Raw genomic sequence first — 14,197 nt, 5'->3', positions numbered from 1 at the left:
GACGGGCAAATGTAAGAGTCCCCAAAGGACTGCACACTCCTGAGGCTGCCTGGAGGTCTCGCTGCCAACCTGCACGTTACCTTGTACAGATTCTCATCAGCAAGCCTTGGAGGTCCTGTCGAAGCCTCCTGGCAGCATCCCAACCTCCTTCTCCTCCTATTAATGACAGGCTAATGGTGTAATTGGGCTAAGGCACGCACAATTTTTTCCCAACCCCTTGATGTAATGACTAAAAGCACTTTGCTTCAAGATTCTTCTCCCTTTTTTTCACCTAGTACAGTTAAAGTGAATCTCAAGTGTACTTGAAAAGCCTTTGTAACTCTACAGCAATCCAGCTGAGATTTTTATGGGTCCTAACAAAGAAAGAGTGCACCTAGCATTCTTCTAGCAGGGCTGGAACTTATCAATATATGGGTAAGATAAATTGAGTTTATGAGAAGCAGAATTCTCCAAGGGTACTCTCAGCAGATTTCAGAAAAAATACTGTTTTGAAGTAGCTATAGCTTTACGAGGAGGAAGAGAATTACTCCTATAGGAGATGACATTATGGGTACACAAATAATGCCTTCCATTTGTTTTTCAGCAGGCAGATGGCAACATTTCTCACCCCTTTCTCAGAACAACCTTCTCTGCAAGTAGAAAGATCATGTGTCCTAGAAACAGATTAAATACTCCACATTCAAGAAGGAAGCCATTTAAAAGTGTTTAGAAGTGTGTATTCATCTCCTGGCCAACTGTTGGCACAGGAGAAATGATGTTTAGCTCTCACTCTTAAAATCCAGAGACAAAACACTTCCCACAGCTGGCCAGTCACACGATCTCTGGTCCTGGTCCGATGCCTCTGCGCTTGTACGCACATCAAAGCACCTTTTGCAGTCATGAATGAAAAGCCAGCACAATTGCAAACACAGCCTGTAGGGCATTTCCATGACGACACTTGCTGAAAACGGGGTAATCGAACCCTTTGAAGCAGGAAAAAAAAATATATCACACTTACTATCAGCTTGATCTTGTAGCACAACCTTTTTTTGTCCTCAACCATGGAAGAGAGGGCTTTTGGCCACTGTCCGCTATCTATCTGTACACAGTCAAGCATGCTGCCTGCACAAAACGTTAGCTCCTGGCCTCCAGAAGCCAAACATAAGCCTTTAGGTTGCTGTTTCCTCACCCTTATCCACAGATTAAGGCTGTAAAACACATCTAACTGGTCCCTCTGAATTTTTATCTTCTCCTGTACTCCCTGGTCACATTTGTACAACACCAGCACGTTTCCAAGTATCTTCCAGTATTAAGATCAGAATTGGGAAAGACATGAATTCTTGACTACGTTACGCTGCACTGGCAACAATATTCACACATGAAAAGACAACCACGCAGCACTGCCTGAAAAGACAAGTCATGATAAACAGAAATTTGCCTTTGTATCAAGCCCGCATTAAAAACGGACTCCAGAATTTTGGTTGAGCCATCACAAACCAGAAGTATCACCGCGTCAAGCAACAGTGCTGCTTTTGGCAGGCTCTGTAACCTGCACAGAGCTGTAAGAGGAGTGAATAACAGGTCCTAACCACCCTGAATATCTCAGGCGTTAGCTGTTGATTCACCTCTAAATGAAGTATTGTGTGAGCTTCCCTTCATGTTTTAGAAAGCACAAAACAGAGCATCACCAGACAAACCAAACCTTTTGGCCACTGTAAATTAAAAAAAAAAAAAAAACGAAACAAAACAAAACAAACACCACACTAATTCCCACTACATCATGTACTTTTCAAAGTTAAGAACCAAATGGGAGATGAAATTCTAAGACAGAAAAAGCACCGGAAACTTGGGAAACATGAGTTAAAAACAACTTTTTATTTAAACAATTCAACCCGGAATCAGCTTCCTACAAAAACAGAACAGAAGTCTGCACATCCTCCTCTGCTCACTCATCTGTGGAAATGAGTCTCGAGTCTTAAAGAAAACACACACACACACACGTTCCCCTGAGCAACCAGTCTTAATCCCTGACAGCGGGTGCAGGCTTCACCCTCCACTGAAGTGAGCACGTGCCATGGAGTTGGTCCTAAACTGTAGAGGATGAGGCCAGAGATCAGAGTGCTCATGCAGACTTGTGCCTATCAGGCAAGACGCACTTGCTAGCAGGCAGTTACACTGCTTGGTTTCAAGCTACCGACTGCCCTGCAGAGACACAAAACCTGGGTCTCTCCTTCCTCTCCCCCCACCTCCAAAAATGTTAAGATCTCTCTAGATTCCAGTTTTTCTCCTCGCTACTCAAGTGAATAGCAGAGACAGTTCGTGAGGGCCTGTGAAGTGACTCCTAAAGATCCAGTCTGAGCTTCTCTGAGATGGAAGGCTCCGCAGTTGCTCAGACATGAGTCCTCAGAACAGCCCTGCAATGTGGACAGACAACAGTTACCTGCTTTCTAAATAAAACAGCTATGGAAGATGACTTACTAAAACAAAGCAGCATGCTGCTTGCCCATGGCCACTCAGTCATCAGCAGAGGCAGGACTGCAAGACCTGCAGGCTGCCAGGTGTGCACTACTCATCCATCATGCTGTCAGATTGTCTCCTCATCCTTTGAGATGAAACACGCTAGAGATACAGAAAACAGTCTTTTATTTCTGAAAATTCAAAAATAATGCTTGATTCCTTTTTTTTTTTTATATTAAAAATTGCTAGCCACCTTTTTTTTTTTTATGTTACACTTTCAGAAGACTCCTCAATACGCCGCTTTTTGGGGGAACTCACTGAACACCTCTCTTCTTTTGTGTCTTGAAAGTCACTGCCAGAGTCAAACTCACAGCAAGCATCAGCTGCCTCCAAAAGCAAAAGTTCATCATCGTCATCTCTGCAATCGGAGAAGGTCCTCTGGAAAAGTTCAAAGATGGTCTTCTGCTTTGGATCTGGCTGAGAAATTAGAACAGGCAGAGTCTGTACATGCATTGTCACACACAGTGAAAGTAAGCAACAATCAAAGGGTATTCCCATGGCCCTTGACCCACGACCCTCTGACATTAAAGGCAGAACAGGTGTGAGGTCAGACTGCCAATCACATGCCAATCTAGAAATCCACAATCCCAAATGCATTCAGCCTCTCCCAGGGACCTCTGCCATTCCCTCAGGTCAGTTACCTTAGGACAGTAATCGGTGGATTCAGCTGTACTGGAAAAGTTGGTTTCCGAAAGACCAGCTTCCCCCAGCACTTTTATTTTCTCTTGAATCATTGGCCTAGGAGAGATAAACAGATGTTATTGAAAGGAAGAAAATAACATGCCAGATTCAATGATCCATTGGGAAAGACACTGTCATTTACTACGTGTAGATGAAAAAACTATAACGGTATAAAGATGACTTTTCTACCAAAGCTCATTAGCTCCTTAACCTGCCCTATTCTTGTTTATGATGACTGTATGCTGTTTTGGGATATCAAATCTAAGGAAGCATCAATCCAATTTAAATGAGAAACAAGAAGAGGATGTGATTTCAGGCTACAAATATTTGGAAGGGTTGCATATCCAAGAGATAAAGTAGTCGACTGTGGCAAGACTAATGGTATGAAGTCAGAACAAGGAGATGCAGTTAAAGGGAGCCAAAATAGCCTGTTCTCCAAGGCAAGCAGTGATAATCCTCAGCAACAGATGCATCAGCATTTCTGGGGTACCTCCCAACGTACTGCAGGAGGAATAATCCATCACTGGCCCATGAGGTCTAGTGAGGTCCCAACTGCACCTCCACACTGGAGGCTTTGAAAGGGGCAAAGGCCACAGCACGACACCACATTTACCAAATAGCCTTGTCTTTTTGTTCTTTTTCTTGCTTTTAAAACAGATGCTTCTGTCCTTATTTGAAGAGCCATACTTCCATCCAGTTAAGCATTAACGACTGCGTGGACAGCATTTCACAAATAAAGGCAGAATTACTGTCATTAAATTTCCGTGAAACGTGGGCGACACATTAGTTTCCAGATCCCTTCATTGTAGGGTTATAATTATTTGCCATCATGATATTCTGGGAACTGCACAAGTTCACTTACTCCATTCGCTCCTTTAAATGAGGTAATAAAGAAGTAATTTTGGACTTTAAATGAACCAGCTGGTAGATTATTACTTTTCATCATTTGCAGGTCAGTTCCCTCACAGCATTAAGGATTCCCCAGATCCTCCATTCCCCCAGGATGTCAGATTCCCAGCCACAAGGACCGCTGCACATTGATAGCTCTTACTGCAGCCCACAAGGCACAGACCCCATTTCCCCAGAATTGGGTCAAGAGCACTTCTTTAATCCATCAAAGGGCTCGCTGAAGAGCCAAGTGGAAAGCAACAGTGCAGTTCTCCTCCACAGCTCCCTGTCCAAGCACTCAAATGGACAGATTGCTCAGTGACTACTTTTATTCCTCCTTGCTTATCACCCACTTAATTATATCCAATGTGGCCAGGCCATGTCACCCACTTACAATTGGTTGGCAATTGCTGCTCCTCCCCTTGCAGGCTGTGGAGATCAGCACTAACATTAAGCAACTTACATCACGTGGGACAGACTGAAAACAGCCAGGAGGAGAACCAAAATGTCTCCCTCCACTTCCTACCATAAGAAGTCATCTGCTGTGCCTTTAGCCACCACGTAGTGGACGTTAACAGAGCTGGTCTGTCCAATTCGATGTGCCCGATCTTCTGCTTGGATCAAAACCTTTACATAAAAAAGGTGACAAAGAGAATTAATTGAGAACTGCAATGTCGAAGAAATAACAAAAATGCTAGAGAACATACGTGGCTGAGATTAAGGGAAATAGATAAACAAGCTAGGAAAAATCTATGCTCTCTTTGCCCATCACATCTCCTCCCAAGAGCCAGCATTTCTGCTCTCCAGGCAGCATCCAGCCCCTGACACTTCCAGGATACGTACCCCTGGATTCCAGAAGAGCTCTGCAAACACCACCAGGTCCGCAGCAGACAACGTCAGGCCCATGTTTGCGGCAGTGATGGACAGAACAGCCACCGCCTGCTTCTCTGACAACTGGAACTTCTGGCACAGAGACTGCCGCTCAGCTGAAGAGGTGGAGCCATCAATGCGGATATATTCAACACGCTGAGAAAAGGCAGAGAAAGAGAAAGAAGATAGTACTTAGCAGCCTTGTGTCCCCTTTCCTGTCTTCTCCCTCCATATTTTAGTGGATTCCGTTTCCCTTCGCCATGCCAGAACCAAGGAAGTTAAAAATGCAACTGCTGTCTTTTTAAAACCTTTCACCATTTCAAGGCACTGTAGCTCAGCGTGTAATGTTCTTCCCCTCTGTCAACAACATCTGCCTCGCTCCTGTCCATTGCTCCCACACTGATCCTGAGCAACAGGAAGGACAGCAACCAGCTGGCAACTCAGGTACAGTGGAAAGGGAAGCAGCTTAGCAAAAAGCAGAATATTATCTGCACGCTGATGTTACAGCCTTTCCAGCCTCAAGTCTTCCTCTGTTTACAATGGAAGGAGATGGGATCTTACATATCTCAGTTGCTCCTCAGGAGAGGGATGATAAACTTGGATGATGCAGGGCTGTAATTCACAAGCTCCAGGGCAGATGATGAAGATCAGTGAAGAACACTGAATACGACAAAAGCCATTCAGCTAATACGAAGTGCATCTCATGCTGCACTCCCCCGACAGCTCAGCTCCCTTGGTGAAGGGCACATTCAGAAGCACAGCAAGTAGAAATCATCTCTGCCCCTAACTTTAATAAACCAGCTGACCAGCCATAACTCTGGGGAGCTCTTAAGCAGCTGTGAAGCTGGAATAGTGATAAAGTTGAGAAAACTCAGTTGTTACTTACTTTCTTCTCCAGCTCTTCAACTATTGCATCCAGCATTATCTTGTGATGAGCAAACACCAGGAATTTATCTTTTCCACTTTCTAGTAACTCCAAGATGTATTCTCTATATGAAAGAGGAAACAAACATGAATTATGTGCTGAGAGAATACAGACTTTGCCCAAACCAGATTTTAAAGAAACTTTTCATCCTATATAAACTAGGAAATAGGTTAGCATAAAGCGTTGCAGTAAAATGCAAGTAGCAAGTCAAGCCTCCTACAGATTGAGAGAGATATAACATGAAAATTCACTCATTTTTTTTCATCCCAGCTGGACAGCTGCCTACATTTGTACTTGTATATCACTGAGAATCAATTTATTGCATCCTACCTTAATCATGACACCCCAAAACAAGGAACAGGAATCGCCTGTACGTTTTGACTAATCCATCCAGCCTTCTGTATTTCTGACTTTTGCACAATCACAATACGTTAGACTAATCTGTACACAGTGTTTATTTCGGACTGTTTTTATTTTAGAACAATAGGTGTCTAAATGCGTGCATCAGGATATGGGAGAAACATTTTTCTTGTAAGGGTTCATATTAATATTTACTACAGCTTAACAACCTATATACATCAGCTATTTCCAGGAAGCATCCATATGCATAAAGGCTAATGACAAATGAAAGGCAACTAGATTTCAGTTCAAATCCAGTTAAACAGTGTTAATTAAATCAAAACGTCTGGCATTTGCCATGGAGTAATCACATGCATACCAGCTGAGTACCGAACACATGTCTATCTAGTAACTTGTGATACAACTAGGTCAACTAGAAACTAGAGCTCGAAAAACATCTAAAACCCTAAAATTTGTAAGTAAATATAGCAACAGCCTTCAGAGTAGATTATAAAAATGCCTTCTTTTCTTTGGAATGGCAAAGTTGTTGCACGACCAGGAATACCAACTTCTTTGCTAAATACAACACAGCTTAGGCCAGCAGCAACTGGCAGACGACACCAAGCAGGATTTCCAGCACCATACGAAGATGGATCAATGCTTTGCAGCCAGCTCCCTGGATTCTGTCATGTTCAGATCCCAATTATAGAATATCAGCTAAGAAAGAAATCTCAGAGCAGGATTACTGGGTTTTAAAGTAAAATATCAAAGTGAACATTCAGTGTAGCAACCAGATGCCAACAAATCACAATTATTTTATAGCTCACCCCCATATACCCAGTTACAAAGTGGTTAGTCATTTCAGTGACTCCGCAGAGTGGCAATGGAAACTGTCATCAAGGGTAAGGAATGGGAGGTGCTAATGTTCATATGACAGCACCATTAGCTAGATGGAACTGTACATTAGCACCTTGTAATATCTGATACTTTAAATGCTGCTAAACCCTAGAAAAAAGTGGACTAGCTCCTACTTCTCAGTGCCTGTAGAGTCAAGTAAACAACACTTCATGGTTTTGTATTCAGTTCACACTTGCAACTGAATATAAAAGGACGAAACTCTACTAACTGTTCACTAACACAAAAGGAAGAAAGTCCTCTACAGAAACGAGAGCTGGGACTCTGAAGTGCAGTTCTGTGCCAAACAGACAGATTTTGCAGCAAGGTCTGAGATTGTGAAATCAGTGCACATTAGTTGGTCCTCGCATTCAGAGGGCTGTGGAAAAGTAAACTGTTTTCATGTTCTTAGCATGCTTATTAAAAAATCATGTTAAATGGCCTAAAGCAACTCCTTTGCAGTCCCAGCAGAAAGGCTAAGGATGAAAGGGCATGGAAAGTCATAGAAGGAAATTATTCCTACAGAAGACAGTTAAAAGCACATCTGTGAGAGAAAACTTTTGCTACTGAGGTCCCATGTGAGCTCTGTGGAAGTGCCAACAGTAGGGGCTGTGACACCCTCAGAGAACAGTATAACTAAAGCTCAGACCACCTCATAAGCTTTTTGGCTCAGGGCTCTTGCTGCAGTACTACTGCAGTATTTGTTTTCTCAAATTCTGTTGATACTTTTAGTTTCATTACTCCACCCCTCCTTAAACTGAAATAGGGTCTGGAGCGGGGAGCTTGATCCAAGTCCCAAACACCAAGTAATTTCAGACAGTTCAAATGACAGAGTTTAGAACCGTATCTGGAATGAAATCAGAAGACTTGTTCAGCCTAGGAATTCTAAGAGAAGAAAATGTTTAGTGCATTGTAATTAAAATCAATTTTTTTTTTTAAGCTGGCTTGAGGCTATGCTTCATGTCCCTGCACTGTTATCTCTAAGGCACCATTTTCCTGTTTTCAGCGGAAAAAACACATTTTACTAGGCAAGAATGAAGCAGTGACATGCAGCTTACACGACTGAGTGGATTTTAGCTTCTGCTGTTCTGTTGTAGAAGAGGAGAAGAGCTTCTTTCTCCTGTTGTTTCTGCAGAGGGAAAGAAAAATAAATTTGAGTCCAAGAAATGGTTTTTCTACCTTCTTGCTTACAGATTTGCATTGTCTGTTGCTGCCCATATACACTTTGCTAGCAAAAAAATATATCAGCCTAAAACCGTAAAACAAAAGGGGATTGGAGGGGGAAGTCTACACACCACTGGGCATGGCAGATACTCACACGCCTACTTCTGACACCTCCATTCCTATCTCCCACTCAACTCCTACAAGTGGAATGACAAGCATAAGACAAACGCAGTTTTATAGTTGATAAAGCATTTCCCAACTAAAATGGCAAGGAAAAACTCCCAGGTTATTATAGAACTGTATTAAGAATCTAAGCATCTAGAAAATGCTTTTGCCATCCATAGAAGAAAAAATTGCAAAAATCCAGTCTTCACATTTTTGGCTACTGCTGTACTCTGCAACTCAGCTTCAGCAAGGCTGCGTTTGTACGCTGAATGGAATTATAAGGCAAGACGGAAGAGTAAATAGAGTCAAAAGAGGTACAGAAGACAATTAGAGGGGACTAACAAAAAGAAAGAGAGAATAAATGGTATTTGACACAAAGGCATAAAGCAGATCACTTAAAAGGGGAAAAAAAGCAGATCTGTTTCGTGTTGTTTAAAATTGTGCCTTGAACAGTCCTCCACTGTGCCATGACATGGGGTGTGGCTCTGACTTTCTTTGGAACAGAGGACACTGCTTTTCCACTGATGTTTTTAATTTGATTTAACAACAACAACAAAAAAATAATAATCTCCTAATCTGAAAAATAAAGGCACCTGAAATACCAATGCTGCATCATGAAAATAGTTTCTGACTTACATTTCCATATCCTTTGGCCATCTTCTTTGCTTCAACTGCCAAGGCAGCTTTGGTCTTTGCATTAATGCCTTCAGGAGACACCACAACCATTTTGCGTTGCTTTGCTGGAAGCTGGGAAAGCACATCTGATTTAAGACGTCGTATCATGATGGATTCTTCCAGTAAAATTTTCAGTTCAGCTAAATTGGATGATCCAGAGTAGTCCCAACCCCACGGCATCTGGGAAAGACCAAAGCAGTTATGAGCGTCAAACTCAAGAGACTAACCCTCATGGTCTGCAGGTAGAATAAACTTCCAGAGAAAACAGATAAAGAGAGAACTCGGTGATCAGTAGGAAGAGAGATTTGGTAAAATTGGTGGTAAAACAGAAGGGTACAAACCCACCCAACAAGAGAAGGCTACTTGGTTTTGGACAAGGGACCAATAACGTTTTTAAAATGACTTAAAGGATAAAGAACAATATTTTTGCTGAAGTTTCACAAGTAAGTATATGAAATACAGCTACTATAATATTGAAAGCCAAGTGGGGGGAAAATTTTCGTCACAGCTCTGATTCCAAGTCTTGCTAGCAGCGTCACCAAGAAGTACAAGTTCTGATCTTCAAACAATCCCAAGCAAGCAGCCCCTACACATTCGTACCTATAAACTCCTCGATGGCCTGTAACAGAAATGTGGGGAGCCTCAGCACGAACCCCTTTGATCTGCTGCTCTGCTGTTAACTGTACCACCTGAATTGCTAAAATAAATTTAATGGAGGAAAAAAAAAATAAAAAAATCTGTAACTCCTTTATTCACCTTTCCCAAGAGAAAGCTGCTACGACATGGAAATGGAATAAAATAGGAAAAAGCTCTCAAGTGTTCACTGCAACCTCTATCCTTCTGTAGAATGGAGGAGACCAAAATAAAAAATCATCCCAGACACACGGTTAAGCACTGCACTGACTGTATGAACGGATAGTGCTTTGGTGGAACAGGAGTGAGAACATGCTTTGAGACAGAACGAGGAGGAATCAAACCGGTCACAGGCAATTAAGACCACTATGATATCTGGAAGCGAATAGTCCTACTTCACGTAGAGACTTAACAGGACAATCTGCCATTCTATGGCCATATTGTAGTGCTGCGAACCATCAGCTAACTACGGTTTCTGGCACCTATGGTCATCATTAAAACTCATTTGACTTAATCTATTCCTACATAATGATGGTGCCTTCTGATTATCTGTAGTTGGTTCATTAAAGCTAGAAATAATTCAAAACCCTGATACAAAGCCAGACTGGGTCCCATAGAGTAGAGAATTTGGCTCTGAGAACAGCACGGCGGTGTAGAGCTAGAGGTAATAAACCCACCTGGATCTAAGCCAAGCCCTCAAGAAGCCAACGTGGGTATTACTGCTCTGCTTCCCTGAAGCCAGGAGTGCAATGCAGGTCCCTCAGGTCCACGAAAAGCTGGCTTGAGTCTAGCTGGGTTTATTAGCTGTAGGCAGGTGCTGCGTGAAAGCTGACAGGGCTGAGCCCCAGTCTCTTTGCCCCCTTTCCTGCCTTCAGGCTTCAGACTCAGCAGAGCAGATGTGCTGACCCAAGGACCTGGTGCTGCACCCAGTGCAATAAGCTCCCTGGTCACACTGCTCAGCGCTTTGCCAGCGAAGGAGCAGGAACCAACGCTGAGGCTGCTGAGCAAAACCTGCTCTGGGACCTGGACACCTCCCGCAGGCTCATTCTACTCATGCAACCCACGTTACTCCCCTTTCCATTTCCCTACCAAACAAGCGATGCGTGTATTTTGCAGCCACGTAGCACAATTCATTTCCGAAGAGTAACATCACTCTGACTGAAAGAACAGGGCAGAAACGGAGCCAATACACTCTCTGTTGTCATCCTGAAGTACAGCCAGGCAGAATCCCAGCAGTATGTTCCTATAAGGTGACCGTGCTGCTGGAACAATTTGCAAACAAGGAAACATTCTGGTTCTGTGCTGCACCTAGGTAATGAGAATTATTTCTTGGAATTGTTAAAATATATTTTAGTATGCACTGTGATGAAAAAAAAGAGAGAAAAAAGGACAATTATTTTGCCAAAATACACATCTGGCTTTGATCCATAACATTCCAGAACAAATGCATCCAACTGTGATTTTCTTACCAAAGTGTTACAGCATCTTACATGAGTCAGTAAACTTATTACAGTGTTAGCAGACGCTGCCAAACTCTTACAAATTCAGAGCATGTGCTCAGATAGAAATTATTTAATATTTGCCAACATCACCCAGTTTGAAAAATGAATTCACAGCATGTATTTTGGGAAACAGACTTGAGCTATTTTGTAAATAAGCAGGTGACATTTCACTTGCTGCATTTTTAAGAGTATAGATGCTGGGAGGTTGAATTGCAAAGTGATAAACTTTTATTTTATATCCTTCCTAATCACATCTGCCAGGTATCTGCAATTTTCTGTCACGAAATCTATTCTCTTCAAACAGAAAGTTGTCAGGTTTGGGTTTTACATTGAATGGTTCAGGTTTGTCAATTTTTCATTAATCTTCTAATGCAACCAGATTTACAATTAATACCAAAATATTTTTTACAGAGTACCTTTCATCCTGACAGATCTCCAAAAGCTTTGCAAAACCTCCCTGGTTTTGTGCCACCCCACCCCGCTTAGAATGCAGCTGCTTTCAGGGCAGAAGGAAGAACCTATCTGAGTAACAATCAGCAAAAGTACCAAAACAGTTCTTCAGAGAGCTTGTAACTCTTAAAACAATCTCAGGTTAGAGCTGCAAAAACAAACATGAGGGACACACTGCAACCATGAGGGAAACACTACAATCATCAAAACACCTTTTAGTTTACTCAGAGCTGAATGGATTTTCAGCAACCTAATACGCAGCAGTCCTACTTTTAGTTTCGAATACTATCCACATCTCTTCGTTTCCAGCAGTCCCATTTCTGGTCTAAATAAGCAAATTCTTTCTAGGTTCACGGTATCATTTACTGCCATTAACTGTAGCAGAAGTCCCAGGTGAGCACTGAGAAGACCAGTAACGTTCAACTGTCTAGTAGAGGCGGGTCAAACAAAAACAAAATTGTACTAGAAACCCTGCAGAGGCTCTGAAGGGGAGCTGATACAGACTGTGACCTCCATGCTGAGTTCCATTGTAGGCTGAAAACTCATTTATACAGAATACATTGGTACAACCTGGATCGTGCAGAACAATTTTATTTCTTTTATCCAATTCCACATCTTACCTGAGGTCCATATGCCTTGTAATTGAAGCAACAGCAAGTCATGCAGAACTTTACCCTCAAAGGGTTTATGAAACTCCAAACCTATTTACACTCACAATTCACCCTCCCTTTTACTGCAGAAAGCCAACAAGATTAAACTGCATCTTTTCATTTCCCTCTAAAAAGCACACTAGACACTGCTCAGACAGGGATCTCTCAGCAAAGATAATGAAACTCAGTAGAAATTGCAGCCTTCTGCCTCCCATCCAACTCTTACTATGGATGTAGAAATTAGAAGTTCCAATCCTCTGCCATGAAAGCAGAGCTTTGCTAACATGAATGCTGTTATGTTCTCATTCTCTCTCCCTCTGTATATATATATAATCTATATGAACTTGGTTTGGGTTGGAAGGACTCCCCTGCCATGGGCAGGGACACCTCCCACTACACCAGGTTGCTCAAAGCCTCATCTCCTGGCCTTGAACACTTCCAGGGATAAGAGAAGTATTCTTAGAAGTACTCCTAGAAGAGAAAAACATTTCCAGATAAGATAAATTAATTTATTTCCAAGTTTTGTTGCGCAACACATCCATTTCCTGAATTGGAAGAGGTGGAATACAGATTGTCTTTATTTTTTTACCTAGCTGGAGGCATGAAATCCAAAATCCTAAGCAACAGAAGCCTCACATTGTTAGAACAGTCACTAAGCCAGACCAGAGACTGTTTTTCAATCAATTAGCCCAATCCTAGAGCTGCTTAAAAGGCCCACAGCCACTCTGCCCATTTAAAGATGTCAGCAAATTCTTGTCAGAACAGGCTCCTTTCCCCACACTAAGGCCAATTCTGTTTTTAGCTTTTTATTTCTGTGCCCTTCCAGGGCAGCTTTTGACAAGAAGCTTTACTGCCTCCATATCTCAGGTCCACGATTTATTTGCAGCACCTACCGTTTCTAAGGTTGAGAGCTTTCAAAATATTACTTTGGAGTGAGACCTTCTCAAAAAGAGCACATAATATCATAGAGGGAAAGGAGGGAGAGAAAAAAAACACTACTGCAGTTTAAGAAAATAAGACAATAAACCAAAATGCTGTCTGAAGAGTCTCGCTGTCACTTCCCCAGCATCCCACTGAAGTACCTGCTTCGCATCGCAGTAGCGGAGCCCGAAGGTGTGGAACTGAGGGAAGAAGTCTGGCTGGACAGCCGCGATCTGCGTGTAGAGCTCCATAGGCCGGGACATGGCAGGGGTTCCTGAAAGCAAGATCACTCTCCTGGCCGCCTGGAAAAGCAAAGTGGAACATCCCTTATCAGACAGCTCACGAGAGAGGCAGCACCTGCTAAGAAGTCATCCCCGGCCCCAAAAGCCATTGTTCAGTCACCCTAAATGGAAGGGTGTTTCACCTTCCAAAGCAGGACAAGCTGCAGTATGTCTTATTCATCATCCACATGCTGGAAGGGAAGGGGACATCAATTTTTATGACACTACTTTCCAAATTTGCATTTAGGCACAAGGCACGTTGATGCCTTACTCCTGGCACAAGATTTCATTTGGCACCAGACGCCACAGGAGCATGACACACACACCCCTCGCAGGTACATCCTCACCTCCAGAATAAATCCTCTTGTAATAAACCATGCCATAAACAGACCGTCTTGCTCACAAAAGCAGAAGGCATCTAAAGAAGTAGGATTTCTCATTCTGTTAGTTAGTTGTTTTTTTCTTTTTGATTTTTTTTTCCTTTTTAAGTTCTATTAGCAAGAAGAGATAGACAATGAAGAAAGTTCAGAAGATGTCTACCTAGCAGCCATGGCAAAAGTCACATAAGAATACTGTAAAAAAACAACAAAAAGCTTTGTATCTGATACGGGAGGGGAAGAGACAAACAAGCCTCACACAGTATCTAAAATATGTGCTCCGAAA

General features: G+C 42.4%; 1 protein-coding gene across 1 annotated transcript in view; it reads right to left on the bottom strand.

Moving 5' to 3' along the window:
- Positions 1–1,835: 1,835 nt before the first annotated feature.
- Positions 1,836–14,197, bottom strand: part of SMARCAL1 (SNF2 related chromatin remodeling annealing helicase 1) — a 33,109-nt gene continuing 20,747 nt past the window's right edge. Inside the window, exons 10-17 of the mRNA XM_068687168.1 lie at positions 13,415–13,555; positions 9,059–9,277; positions 8,152–8,222; positions 5,822–5,924; positions 4,909–5,091; positions 4,592–4,692; positions 3,138–3,234; positions 1,836–2,913 (exon numbers count right to left, since the gene is read on the bottom strand). Coding sequence (XP_068543269.1) covers positions 2,701–2,913; positions 3,138–3,234; positions 4,592–4,692; positions 4,909–5,091; positions 5,822–5,924; positions 8,152–8,222; positions 9,059–9,277; positions 13,415–13,555 — 1,128 coding nt within the window. The 3' untranslated portion in view covers positions 1,836–2,700. The remainder of the gene's footprint in view (positions 2,914–3,137; positions 3,235–4,591; positions 4,693–4,908; positions 5,092–5,821; positions 5,925–8,151; positions 8,223–9,058; positions 9,278–13,414; positions 13,556–14,197) is intronic.

Source organism: Anas acuta, chromosome 6 (genome assembly GCF_963932015.1).
Source record: "Anas acuta chromosome 6, bAnaAcu1.1, whole genome shotgun sequence".
Taxonomy (NCBI): domain Eukaryota; kingdom Metazoa; phylum Chordata; class Aves; order Anseriformes; family Anatidae; genus Anas; species Anas acuta.
Note: the sequence above shows the minus strand (reverse complement) of the source record. Positions and strands in the feature narration are given on the sequence as shown.